This window comes from Eschrichtius robustus, chromosome 8, assembly GCF_028021215.1.
Source record: "Eschrichtius robustus isolate mEscRob2 chromosome 8, mEscRob2.pri, whole genome shotgun sequence".
NCBI lineage: Eukaryota > Metazoa > Chordata > Mammalia > Artiodactyla > Eschrichtiidae > Eschrichtius > Eschrichtius robustus.
Genome location: NC_090831.1, coordinates 68,323,317 through 68,337,547, shown reverse-complemented (window position 1 = coordinate 68,337,547; position 14,231 = coordinate 68,323,317). Strand labels below are relative to the sequence as shown.

At 33.6% G+C, this 14,231-nt stretch overlaps 1 protein-coding gene across 6 annotated transcripts in view; it reads left to right on the top strand.

The window, feature by feature from the left end:
* Window positions 1–12,910, top strand: part of MIOS (meiosis regulator for oocyte development) — a 40,181-nt gene extending 27,271 nt beyond the window's left edge. For all 6 annotated transcript variants that reach the window (XM_068550609.1, XM_068550613.1, XM_068550614.1 and 3 more), the window contains 5 exons: window positions 392–550; window positions 4,571–4,723; window positions 6,137–6,341; window positions 11,379–11,508; window positions 12,676–12,910. In XM_068550609.1, coding sequence (XP_068406710.1) covers window positions 392–550; window positions 4,571–4,723; window positions 6,137–6,341; window positions 11,379–11,508; window positions 12,676–12,772 — 744 coding nt within the window. In that variant the 3' untranslated portion in view covers window positions 12,773–12,910. The remainder of the gene's footprint in view (window positions 1–391; window positions 551–4,570; window positions 4,724–6,136; window positions 6,342–11,378; window positions 11,509–12,675) is intronic.
* Window positions 12,911–14,231: the final 1,321 nt, after the last annotated feature.

Here is a 14,231-nt window from a genome sequence, read left to right as displayed (position 1 = left end):
TTGGTAATCTTGAAGTTCCCTTCCAACTCAGATTCTGTGACTCTATTACTTCGTACTGTATATTAGACATAAAGAACTTTGCAAAATAATAAGAACAGTTCTCTTTAAATTTAAAATAGTAAACCCTCTGTGGATCTTTTGTAGAACAATTATCAAAAGATAGTAAATACCTTGCCTTTTTAAAAAAATATTTTAAATGATCATGAATGCTGTATTGTAATTTATAATAGATGCAGACTTCTTAGAGATCACGTATCTAGATTTTTACAAGGGCTTTTGTTTTAAACTGTTTTCCATTAAGAGTAAAATTGTTTCAAATGTAGAATTTATGAAGCAGAAAATACAAATAGTCAAATGGATTGCTTTAGAAAAATCACTTTGAATTTTCCAGTTAAATAGATACATCGAAAAGTTGACCAGTGAAATGAAAGAGGCTGGAAATTTGGAAGGAATACTGCTTACAGGCCTTACTAAAGATGGAGTGGACTTAATGGAGAGTTATGTCGACCGAACTGGAGATGTCCAAACAGCAAGTTACTGCATGTTACAGGTTAACGCAGCCTGGTGGCAGCAATTTTTTAAGGAGAAAAAAAATGCTTAGCCTTCTGTATTTTCTTCCCTCACTGAGTGGATATGCCCTGTTGCTTGCTGATGATCTTTAGAAGACATTTAGCTTTAATCACTTGATCTACAGGACTTCTGCCTTACCTTACGTCCCTAAGCCTCCTGCATTGGGTTATTTGGGTTTTCCTTTCACTTTGAGAAGTGTCAGTCTTGAATTTACGTAAAGCTCAAATGGAGCAGAGACACCTCTCTTCGTTTTCTCCAGTTGTTGACAGAACAACACCTTCTACAAAGAGATTGCCTTTCCCTGATCTGAATTACTATACATCTTTCTTGAAATACAGAAGGCAAGTTACACACAGCTGTCTGAATTCTCATTATTCCCTTTTATTATCTCATTTCCTCATTTATTAAATGGGCATGATTTGGTATAATCAGTCGTCTATTTTCTCTCAGCTTTTACTGTCCAGTGGTTAAAAATGGATTCCTGGCAAAGATTCCCTACTACTTTGCTTTTGTTGGAAATATGGGGACATTTTAGAGCTTTTTCCTGAGATTCCCTGTGGCCCTCTAGCTAATCTTATCCTTCTTAGTGTTCTCTTTCCTGTCCTTATCCTTTTGTACAATATGATAGCATGCTGCATACTGGCTAAGCAAAGTAAAATGCCCCCTCCCCCCACCCTACCTTCTTATGAACAAAAGTAGATAGTGATTGGCCCACAAACCACGATGTAAACTTACCCTAAGGTATCAGGCCACTGCCCATGGAAGAAAAGGTGTCCTTCTATAGCATAAGGTATCATTGTTTTCTTACTGAAATGAGTTCACATTTGTTAAACCAAGCTGTAGATATATGGCTATGGAATGCAAATGGTTGGTAACCTCTTAACAAGGTTTATAAAAATCCATTTAAAATGCGGTGTGTAATTGAATCTTGCTTTAAAAAAAAATCTAGTCTGATGATCAGCTGCCTTTTAATTGAGAAGTTCCCTCCATTTATATTTATATGGTCAAGATTTAGTCTATCATCTTGCTATTAGTTTTCTCTTTTGCTTTTTCTTCCTTCTTCCTTTTGTTTTTCTGTTCCTTTCCTGCCTTCTTTTGGGCTAATTGAATATTTTAGTATTTCACTTTATTTTATCTATTAGCTTTTTAGCTATACCCCTTTTCATTATCTTCTTCTTTTGAGTAGTTGCTATAGGTCTAACAATATGCATCCTTAACTCATCAGTCAACGTTTTACCTCCTCTTACTTTACATTTCACACCTGATACATCATGCTTCCTACTTCACCTTTTCTCTTTCTTACCTCACACCTGACACTTTCCGCTTTTTGCTTCATATTTCATGTTACAACAGTGTAATTCCATTTACGAATCCCCCTCCTTTGTCCTATTGTCTTGTATTTTGCTTCTACACCCATTATAAACTCCAACTTAGTGTTATTATTTTTGCTTTGAACGGTCAGTTGTCTTTTATGTAAATTATGTGAAGAATGAAAACATGGGCTTTTATATTTATTTACTTATTTACCGTGCCTGGTACTGTTTATTCCTTACCAGAGACTCAAATTTCATCTCATATCGTTTCCCTTTGGTCTTTCTCTTTAGCATTTCTTATAGTTTACATTTACTGGGGACAGATTCTCTCAGCTTAATTTTAATTGAAAATGTCTATTTCGCTCATTTTCTTTCAGCATTTCAAAGATGTGGTTTCACAGTGTTCTGGCCTCCATAGTTTCTGATGAGAAGTCAGATACTACTATCCTTGTTTCCCCTATGTAATGCTTCATTTTTCCTTGGGCTGCTTTCAAGATTTTCTTTTGATTTTTAGCAGTTTAACCCTTGAAGCCTAGTTGTGGTTCTTTTTATCCTGCTTGTGATTCACTGAGGTTCTTGGATCTGCAAGTCAGTGTTTTTCATCAGATTTGGGAAGTCTTCAAGCATTATTTCTCTAAATATTTTTTTCTGCCTCAATCTCATTCCCTTTCTTGGACTATTATTGCACATATATTAAACCATTTGATATTGTCCCACAGATATCTGAGGCTCTGTTTATTTTTCTTTCATCTTTTTTCTTCTGTTCTTCAAATTGGATAAATTCTTTTGATTTGTTAATTGGCTATTCTGTCACCTTCTATCTGATGTTAGGTTTTCCAGGGAATTCTTAATTTCAGTTATTGTACTTTTTAGTTCCAGAGTCTCCATTTTTTTATAGTTTATATTTTTCAGCTCAGAGCCCTATCTGTTTACTAATTAAAAAACTATTTTCCCCTAAGTCTGAATAATAGCTGCATTTAGATCTTTACTTACTCTAACATAAGGGCTATTTAAGGTTTAGTTCTATTGACTGGCTTTTTCCTTTACTTTGAAACACATTTACCTGTTTCTTTATATGTCTAGTGATTTTTTATTGAGTACTGGCCATTGTTTGCAGTATATTATAGACATCTGGGTTCTTTTCCTTTTTTTCTGAAGAACGTTGGTTAATGCTTTTGGAAGTTCAGTTACTTGCTGATCACTTAGGTCTTACATTTTGTTACTGTGGGAAGCCCATGGCATTTCCCAAGCCCTTCTAATTTTAATTTGGTCAGACTTAATCTCTGAACTGTTTTCTCTGCAGACTTTTTTAGACCTTGATTTTAAGTTTTATTGGGGCGGTTCTAGAGAAGACTTACCAAATATGAAGTGACCAGATTCTTTCTTAGTTTATCCTTACTGCCGTGGAAGGGGAAAGAGTGGGGTATGAAGATTTTTGATTTTTCTGTGAATTTTCTTTTTAAATCAGGGATTGTATTATACTTTAGTACTTAGTTCTGGCTAGTCGGTCATAATTAGGACTGTAGTAGATGTTTATTTTTTTAAGAAATGAAGTTGTCAACTATGAGTTTTTCACATGTTCTTTTAGCTAAATTTAACTCTAGTAATTGAAATTAATACCTACTTACTAGGTGAAAGATAACGCTTCTATTTTGATGGAATGTCTAAAGGTAGATTGTCTTTATTAGCTGTTATAGGTTTCTTCCGTTTTTCCATAAGATGCATGCTAAGTTGCCTCTGACGTTTTACTTTCTCTGTGGCCCCCAAACAGAACCGGAAAAACTTGGCTTTAACTTAATGGCCATAGCATCACTGGAGGTAGAGGCTTTCTCTACTTTCTTCATCATGTGAAGATAAGGACGATATCCTCGACAGAGCTGAAAGCATTCTATGAAAACCCAAAGCAAGCGTAGGTGAAATGTGGAATGTCACAGCTGCCAGGGAAAATACAGCTTTAGGAAAAGTCTTAGTGGCAAAAAATTCAAGTTCTTAATGAGAAGGAATCTAAAGTAAATTTAAGGAAAAAGAATGTTCCTTTTCACTGTGGCCTAGGGGCAAAAGAACTAAACATTTTTGGTTCAGTTTTGGTTTTTTTCTTTCTTTCTTCTTTTTTTTTTTTTTTTAATTTGAAGGTGATAAATATATGTTTTAATTGAAGGCGAGGGAGAGAATAGGCATTTTTAACTTTTAGATAAATAGGTATACAAAAATAGCATCTTAATCCACAATACATTGCTAGATATGAAGGACCAGGCTCAGTATTATTTTTAAATGTGATTGAGCAGTTTTGGTGTGTATTTAGATGAGATAGTAAATATATTTTGTGAACCTAGAGGTTTTCATTGTTGGGACAAAAAATATTTGCTTCATTTTTTACTGCATTCAACTAAGAAGGTGAATTGATTGCTCTTAGGTCTTTAAACTTAAATAAGAGGTAGAAAATTATACTTCCCTGGCAAGATATAATGGTATATACAGTGCATATTTATGTCATTGGTAGAGGCCAACTTAAAGTAAATTAATGGAGCTTCCATCAGTTATTTTATCTGTATTCTCATTAGGAGCCAGCTTTTGGCAAAAAAGGGGCCTGTTTCTTCCCATGTGACTCATACTCACATGTTGCCTAGAATCTTCAGGCTTACCCAGGAAAATTTTAAAAACTGAAGTAACTCATGTTTTCTTTTTAGGGTTCTCCCTTAGATGTTCTTAAAGATGAAAGAGTTCAGTACTGGATTGAGAATTATAGAAATCTATTAGATGCCTGGAGGTTTTGGCACAAACGAGCTGAATTTGATATTCACAGGAGTAAGTTGGATCCCAGTTCTAAGCCTTTAGCACAGGTAAGTACATTGTTTTGGAGAGAATCAAATTGTAACGTGTACCTAATAGCCCAGCCAAAAAATAGAAGTGTTTACAGCATGTTATATAGGGTAAATTGAGGGTTCAATTTAATAAGTTGTTATCAATATACTCATTCTTTTGCTCATGTTGAGTTCCCATGTCTTTATCTATCCCAGAGTGCACTTTGTCCTTAATCTTCCTGTTTTTTTGATCGTGCCACTTCCTAACAATCATCTCAGTGACTTGAGGTTTAGTCTGACACAGAGCAAACCACAGCAGGTCTAGAGGATCTTAGGCAAACCTAAATCAGTCCTAGGGTCGTCCAAGGATTGCTAGTATATTCCAAGATCTTTCAGACTCTAAACTACTGTATGTTCTTACACATTCCACTTACATATTGACACTTTCTGCACTGTTACATGTAATAAGGCAGGAGTTGTTTCTTTAACAGTATATACATATATATCTATATGTCTAATTAGACATAGAAATTTTTTTTCTTTAAGCGGTAGTTTAAAAAACATGAGATCAACCCTGTATATAAAATAAACAACAAGGATTTACTGTATAGCATAGGGGATATATTCACTATTTTGTTATAACCTATAATGGAAAAGAATCTGAAAAAGAATATATGTATAACTGAATAACTTTGCTGTATACCTAAAACTAACACAATATTGTAAATCAACTGTACTTCAATTTAAAAAAAGCAACATGAGATCAATTATTACATAAAGCACTTGACGTGAGATCACTGTGTCTGAGTTCAGACGTTAAATATCAGGTATATGCTCCATATGAGCACTGGATGGTGCTATTTTCTTATTTTAGAAATTTGAGAAATTACTGTTTGTATTAAAACAACCTGAGTATTAATCAAATAGCACTACATGATAATATTTGTTACTAATCTATATCATTAAGTGTTCAAGAGTCTAGGAGTTTAATATAAAGGCGTAATGAACAGTTTATATTGCTGTTATTCTAAAGTTTTAACTATTATAGGATCCTTAACTCCTTTTTATCTTAGGAAATGAGTGTTTTCTTTACAAGAAAATTTTGCTTAGGAGATTATATCATTGAACTTTGTATCAAAAGTCATATTGGGATATTTTGTAATGTCCCAGGGTGAACTCTAAAGTCCTTGTTATTTTTTTCTGTAGATCACAGTGATGTTAGGAAGAATATAACTAAACAAAGGTAACAGAGAAGAAGTATTCAAATAATGTAACTGCTAAGTGGAAGTCTTAAATGAGAGCTCATCAACTTAGCAGATAAATTATTTTATAATACACAATAAAATTTAAAAAATTATTTAAAAGTAATTTGTTAGGATCAAACTTTATTTTAAATTTATTTTATTCATGAAGTTTGCATTATATTTATTTCTCCTTTCATTTCTTTTATAGGTGTTTGTGAGTTGCAATTTTTGTGGAAAGTCTATCTCCTACAGCTGTTCAACTGTGCCCCATCAGGGCAGAGGTTTTAGTCAGTATGGTGTCAGTGGCTCACCAACAAAATCTAAAGTCACAAGTTGCCCTGGCTGTCGAAAACCCCTTCCTCGATGTGCACTTTGCCTCATCAATATGGGAACACCTGTTTCTAGTTGTCCTGGTATGATATAATTCTACAGTATACATTTTGGAGCTGAAATTGTTTCTACATAATTGATTTAATGTTGTAAATAAAAGACATACCCACTTGAGTTTATATTATTTCTAAGAGCAAGCCACTTTGCTGGCTTGAAGGTTTTTGTGTTCTATAATTTATGAAATCTGTACATTAAAAGTAAAATCTATATCCATGATATTTCAGGTAATCTCACAAATGCTTTCCAATTTAACATTCGTGAGAAGAGCTTAAATATTAAATAATCTTATACCATTTTCTTACCACTTTTTCTAAGAGGAGCTCCCTCAAATTTTATGTTTAAAAGTCACTGTGGCCCCATCTAGTAACAAATACCTTGTGTGCATAAAGAATTTTTGATAGTCTCAAAGCACTTTGACATTTTCTCTTATTTCATGTTCAAAATCTACCTCTGAAAATATGTAGAGAATGTATTAACCTAGAAGTCAGATCCCTCTACTTCTAAGTTTTGGTGTTGGCTTCTGCTATATTTGTCAGCTACCTAGTAAATATATATACTTTTTTAATGGTTAGAAATATTAACATTATTGTTTACTGCTTAAAGTAAACATATAGAGAAAATTTTTGAGAACAGTAGATAATTGAATATAATGTACCTAGTGGCTAGAAATATTTCAGCTATTTATATACTTGAAAATGATACTATAGCAAAAAATTTAATGAAAAACATTTGAATATCTGGCATACTGGTAAATGAATAAGGAATAAAGAATTGAGTATGGTATCAGAACGCCTGTTGTAGTTCTGGCTCTGTGACATTTAGTCGGTGACCTTGAGAGTCACTTTAACGCTCTTACATATGAGGTGTTGGACTGGGAGATCCCTTCTAGTTGTGAAATTCTGGAATTCTGTTCTGTAGCTGGTTCTTGTAAATAGTCTGTTTTATTGTTACATTAACATCTGTGAAAGAGATTTGCTAGTGTCATTAAGTTATCTTTCAATATAGTGCCTTTTTTTTTTTTTTAACAAATGCAATATGTGATGTTTTCAAATGCACATGTTAGTTTTGACTTAAGCTTTAATCAAGGATTTTCATTTTTAACATTGCACGTTGATCACTTTTTTTACATCCTTGATACAAATAAATAGAAAATAACAATTGGGAATAAAAATCTACTGCAATGAAAGAACAAGGAGGCAAAATATAGCGTAAATAAGTTCTGTGTGAACTGAGATACATAGAAATAGTTCAACTTAATATGTCTTTTGGACCATAAGCCTCAGGAAACTGTCATGGCTAGAGTGCTGTTTCTTTTTGCTAGATACTAGCTTTTCAGTTTTTTCTATTTTTGAAATAGGTAAGAAAAGATAAAAGCAATTTTCTGGAATTTGAAGAAAATTAAATCATAAAACATTTTAAGTTCTCTGTTATAGAGACTATTAATTTAACGAATATTCAACACCCAGGTTTATCAAGTCTTAACATTTTCTCATATTTGCTTCAAAAATTTTTTTCTAAATTTGCTTCAGAAATAATTTCTTTATATAGGTTTGAGTACTTGTTTAATGCACTAAGTTAAGGCTGATGTGCTAGGATGACTCAAAGATCCTCGTGGAGCTTATGGTATATAATGAGCATGGATAGCTAATGTAAAATAAGAAATTATATGTTTTAGAAAATAAATACTAGTCCAGAATCTTTTATCTGTCATTCCAAAATCTCTAAAGATCTGAAAAGCGGAAGTTTTTTTTTTTTTTTTAATGAATTTATAATAATCTCATTTGGCAAAAGAAAAAATCTGTTCAGAATTGACGTGAGGTTATTAAAGTTTTTATTTCTGTTTATTTGTGAACATTCGTATGTTTCACTGCAGAAATGCTAATGTGTTTAATTACAGGATGGTGCCTCAGACTTTTCCTGGAGGTGTTATGTAATATTTGCTCATTATTTTCCTAACATCCCCAAACATTCCAAATTCTGAAATACATTTAGCTCTCTGAGGTGAATAAGGGATATTATATAAAGAAAATGTTAGGAATTTTGAAAGAGGGGTAACATTGCTTCTATCTGAAGCATATCTGAAAAACCTCAAAAAGAAGATGCCATTTAAGTTGGTCCTCTAAACTCTGATAGATTTAAATATGTGAAGATTTTAGGGAAGCCTATCCAGGTTGTAGGCAAATACAAAGCATGAACTAAGGTAAAGAGATTAGTGAAGATGGTAAGTACAGAGAGTGTATGGGAACTACCAAGTGCATCAGTGTGACAGAGCCTAGGAAACAGTGTAGGAAAATTAGGGGAGCCTGAATCTGATCTTTAAAGGCATTACTGAGCTGAGTTAATTACAAAGTAATAAGCATTTTCATTTTTTATTCTGTAAAATCAGAAAAATCTGGGTTCCAAAATAAAATAGGACCTGATAGAAATCAAATGTTGGCTCATGGCAGTTTAAAGGTTTAGGTATACAAACCTCTGTGTTGCTTTGCCTGCAATTAGAGATGGCATCCATCCATCATGCTTTGTGATCCAAATGGCCATAATTTCCACAAGCTTATTTAACTGAGGGTTACAAATTTTTACAGTCAATTGTGCTTTGAAGATTGGAACTCTATTGAAACTGTCTCACTGAGTTTATAATTATAAATGTTTAGTTATAATGTTTATAAGTTATAAACAGTAATATTTAGCATTAAAAATTATAAACATTATTCAACAGTGTTTGTTTAGTAGCTATTTTTCTAAGTGCTAGAAATGTTACAGTGAACAAAACAGATAAAAATCGCTGTCCTTATAGAGCTTAACTTCTAGGTGTGATACATTTTTAAAAGTTAGATTATACATTACTTTCTTTCTTACTCTTCTTTTTTTTATTATTATTGTTGTTGTTAGTGCCTAAGTGAAACTTTAGTTACCCTCAACTATTCTATAGCACTTTTCATAATTCACTATAAATCTTTTAAATTTAAAAGCTATTTGATCTTAAAATGCCTTCTCACATGGCAGTGAGGTAGAGCTGTTATTTTCAGCTTCATCAGAAACATGAGGATTAATCTGTTCTGGACTCAGTCTGTTTTCTCTTTGTAGTAGAAGTTACAAAAACAAAGTGAAAATCACTAATGAGAACTATACACAAAGGTATAAAATACCTTATATTTAAAAGGTCTGTATTTCCTTCTTCTCTTCTCTCTTTTTCTCTCTTTCATTATTAATTGTTTTTATGAAGCTTTTAGGAAGAATTTCAGTGTGTGTACATCTTAAATCCTTGAACCACCTTCACATCCTTTCATCTCCATACCATTAGCAAAAAGAGATGGGTATTTTAAATAATTGTTTGCAAGACAATTGTGGTCATTACAGTGTGACCAGCAATGGCCCAGGTGAAATTTTGAACAGCATTATGTCTTAATAGGTACACAATTGCTTAATTAAACTTAATATTTTTACTTACTCATTTTTCTATTCTTGTCTCTAATTATATATGATCTTAAAATAATTTGATTTGCTGTTTTAGAACAAAATAAAACATATTAAGGTGGCCAAAATTAATAGAATGAGCATTTTTCAAGCACTAAAAGTTATGGAAATTTGTGTGTAAATGTGCATGTGTAATAACACATTTTTCTTCAAGTTTCTGTGAATAACAAATGTATACTAATGTATACATCATGTACTGTGATAAATCAATCATCAGTGAGTCTTTTACTCTGCTTTAAGATAGCATTGTCTATACTAGTGCCTTGGATTGTTTCTCCCTACTTCATACCACCTCTTTGGGCTCTTCCCAAAGGTCATTACTGTCCTAAATTGTGTGTTAGTTTAGTCTCTTGCTTGTCTGTATAGTTTTTTTACATGTTTACTGTCGTCTGTGTTTCAAATTCTATGTAAGTGAATGATACACGTTATGTCCTTTGACAAGCCTTTTTTGCTCAACGTTGGAGTTGGGTTTTTTTTTTCTTTTTTTTAGTTTCAATTATGCTGATTAATGTAGTGGTCATTTATTCCTTTTTTTTTTTTTTTTTAATTTATTTATTTGTTTATTTTAGCTGTGTTGGGTCTTCATTTCTGTGCGAGGGCTTTCTCCAGTTGCGGCAAGCGGGGGTCACTCTTCATTGTGGTGCGCGGGCCTCTCACTATCGCGGCCTCTCCTGTTGCGGAGCACAGGCTCCAGACGCGCAGGCTCAGTAGTTGTGGCTCACGGGCCCAGTTGCTCCCCGGCATGTGGGATCTTCCCAGACCAGGGCTCGAACCCGTGTCCCCTGCACTGGCAGGCAGATTCTCAACCACTGCGCCACCAGGGAAGCCCTATTCCTTTTTTTTTTTATTACTGCTTTGTATTCCATTTATGACTACAACACAAATTTTTCTATTCTACTATTGATGGACACTTGGTTTCCAGATTTTTACTGTTATGAACAATGCTGCTATGAACATTCCTACATATGTCTCCTTTTACCATACACAAAAGTTTCTCAAAAAAAAAAAAAAAAAAAGTTTCTCTAGTGCATTTTCCTAGAAGTAGAAATGCTAAATCATACTATTTGGTAATGTCTTACTTAGGATTTTATGTCTGTTCAGAAGGAAGATTGGCCTATAATCTTCTCTCTCATATTGGCTTTGTCTGATTTTGTTAGCAAAGCTATACCCACCTCATGAAGTGCATTGGGAAATTGCCCCTCTTTTCCTATTCTTTGGAAAAGTTTGTGTAGATGAAAATTACCTGTTCTTTCAGTGTTTGGTAGAACTCACCTGTAAACTGGACTTGGTATTTTCTTTATGGGAAGTTTATTAAACTACTGATTGTTTCCCTAAAATTGTTAATTCAGATTGCTTCTAAGTGGGTTTGATAATTTCTATTTTTCCATTTATTATTGACTATTAAAAATGTAAGGAAACTGGTTATTCAGTATTTTTTTCAATCTAAACTAGATTCTAGCATTAAAATTGCTGTTTCAGTATGATATGTGATTTGTGTTTTGACATAATTTTAGAACTACCTTTTAAGAAACTTTGAATAAAATATTATGATATAGTGAATGAAAATCACTGTCTTTAACCCATAGGAGGCTCCAAATCAGATGAAAAAGTAGACTTGAGCAAAGACAAAAAATTAGCTCAGTTTAACAACTGGTTTACATGGTGTCACAATTGCAGACATGGTGGGCATGCTGGACACATGCTTAGTTGGTTCAGGTAATCAGCACATTCCTTCTTCTTTTAATTAATTAATTAATTAATTAATTATTTTAGCTGCATTGGGTCTCGTTGCTGTGCGCGGGCTTTCTCTAGTTGCAGAGAGCGGGGGGTACTCTTCGTTGCAGTGCGGGAGCTTCTCATTGTAGTGGCTTCTCTTGTTGCGGCGTGCAGGCTCTAGGGCGTGCAGGCTTCAGTAGTTGTGGCACGTGGGCTCAGTAGTTGTGGCTCACGAGCTCTAGAGTGCAGGCTCAGTAGTTGTGGCGCACGACTTAGTTGCTCCACGGCATGTGGGATCTTCCTGGATCAGGGCTCAAACCTGTGTCCCCTGCATTGGCAGGCGGATTCTTAACCACTGCGCCACCAGGGAAGTCCCCATTCTTTCTTTAATAGGCTTGGAGTTAGAGGAGATAGAGCAGATGGCCTTTTAAATAGTTCAGGTTTATACAGCCAAAGGATGAATTTCTTTTGTACTGTCACTTAAGTTAACAAAGGTGGTGTGAACATTTCTATCACTAGCCCATGTAATCTTAAACTATAAAATTAATACTTGTATAAGAAATTGTTTAAATATTATATATGGGTTAGATATTTGAAAAGCATTATTTAACTTTACTTGGGGAAATGTTATATTTACAGTTTTTTACGACTGACTGAATATCCTATCATATATAATATATAGTATGTAACTGAATTCAATGATAGAATACATGTCAAACTCCTATATTAGTTATCTCGTAAATAAGTTTGTTATGTAGTAAGTACGCACTTCATACAGTGGAGACTCAAGACCGTATTTAACTTTTACTTTGAGTAGTATCAGTGGCCCTGTACTCTTCAGTGCTGTAACTTTTACACCCAGTTTGTCACATTGGCTTTAATTTAAACTCTGAGCACATCCCTGTCACATTCATAACTGTAAATGAGATAGCTTATTATATATTTAGAAAGTAAAGCTGTTCATTTTTCAGTAACTTTCTCCCCATGTTCAGCTTGGCACTCATTTCTAGTTTAAAGCTTTTAATGCTTTTTGTCTTTGGGTTTTAATTCCTCTGTTTTTCAAATGCCATTTGAAAAATTGCCTTATAGATATCGATAGGTATATAGATAAACGTATGTATGTATGTGTAATTTAGATGTTTAACTGTGACTTGACCTATTTTTCAGGGATCATGCTGAGTGTCCCGTGTCTGCGTGCACGTGTAAATGTATGCAGTTGGATACAACAGGGAATCTGGTACCTGCAGAGACCGTCCAGCCATAAAATGTTATCCCCTAAAGAGGAACCTTCAAGTGTGGAGCTTTGTGATAGAGGTCCTTCATAGCTCAGAAACATACCTCAGAACAAGTCACTCGTGACTTTCCTGTAATGGGAAAATAAATCATTCTATCAAATCACCAATTTGATGTTTGAGTGATTTTGATGTACTTCACAGAGACAAATGCTGCTGAAATGAACATCAGAGTGTGGGCATGAATTCTGTTCAGTAGGTTGGAAAAGTTCATTTCGGAAAGAACTTTTTAGGGTTTTGTTGAAATTATGAACACTGTGCAAACAGAGTTTCTGAAGTGACCAAGAACAGACCTTGAAACCATACTTTTTATGTTGCAATTGGTTATCTTTCAGTAAAATCTGTACACTTTTAAAATAGAATAATATGACCAATTCAGTGATCCAGACAGTAGTTTAAGCTTACTCATGCTTAGATTCCTTCCAAATTAAATTTAAATTGTGGATTTTTACTTTTAGAATTAGAAAGCCCCCTACCCTACACTGGAGAATTATTTATCAAGGTATGATTGATATATATATTTTTAAGGAGTCTCTTCTCTCATACACTTTGATTTTATGGTAAGAAATCTTTTGGCACAGACATTTATTGTCTTCCAAAGAAAAGTCAAAATTAAGAATGTATCTTAAAACTTTTTCTCTTCTGAGGAGAAAAATATGCACCATTTCAAGGAAACGTATAAAATTTTCCTTTTCAACCTTTTGCTTTCCAATGTCCTTATTTGTCTTCAAAGATTTCTGTCCCTATTAATTTATCATCTTATGCTCATCATCTGGAAGCATTTGGCTGAATACAAAGTCTATACAGGTCTGTATGTGACCAACCATCCAGCATAATCTGTGTCACTATGTCCTACTGTCAGATTCCCTCTTGCGGAATATCCTGTTTTTTTCTAAGGTAGACTGGGAGATGTTGGGGAAACCAGAGTCACTTTGGAGACAATTTCACCTTTAATGTAAGTTTCTTAAAGTAAGTATATTTGGGCCAATTTAGGGACTTTATTTTCAAATTTTATTTTTTCCCTTTTCACAGCTAGATATTTGGAAGAGAAATACAAAGGATTTGTAGCATCATCTGACATATGCAGAGGACTGAACTGAATTTCGTAGTTGAAGTTGTACTTATAGAAAAATAAAAAGTAAGCCTAAACATTATCTTACAGATTTTGAAGAAAGAAATATCTTAAACAAGAATTTTAGAAGCTTTCACATTAGCAACTTTACCTGGTGAAACTAAGATCTGTTAGATAAATTTGAGGTATGACTTAAATCCTGAACGAAGGTGGATTAAATTTATTTTTTACTTTGAGATCTGTTACAAAAGTCTCTTTTCTAGGAAAACATTGCATATCTACTCTAAACACCTCACCTAGATGACAATCTTTTGTTTAAATGAAAGAACTGGGAATAGTTACAATCTTTTTTTTTTTTT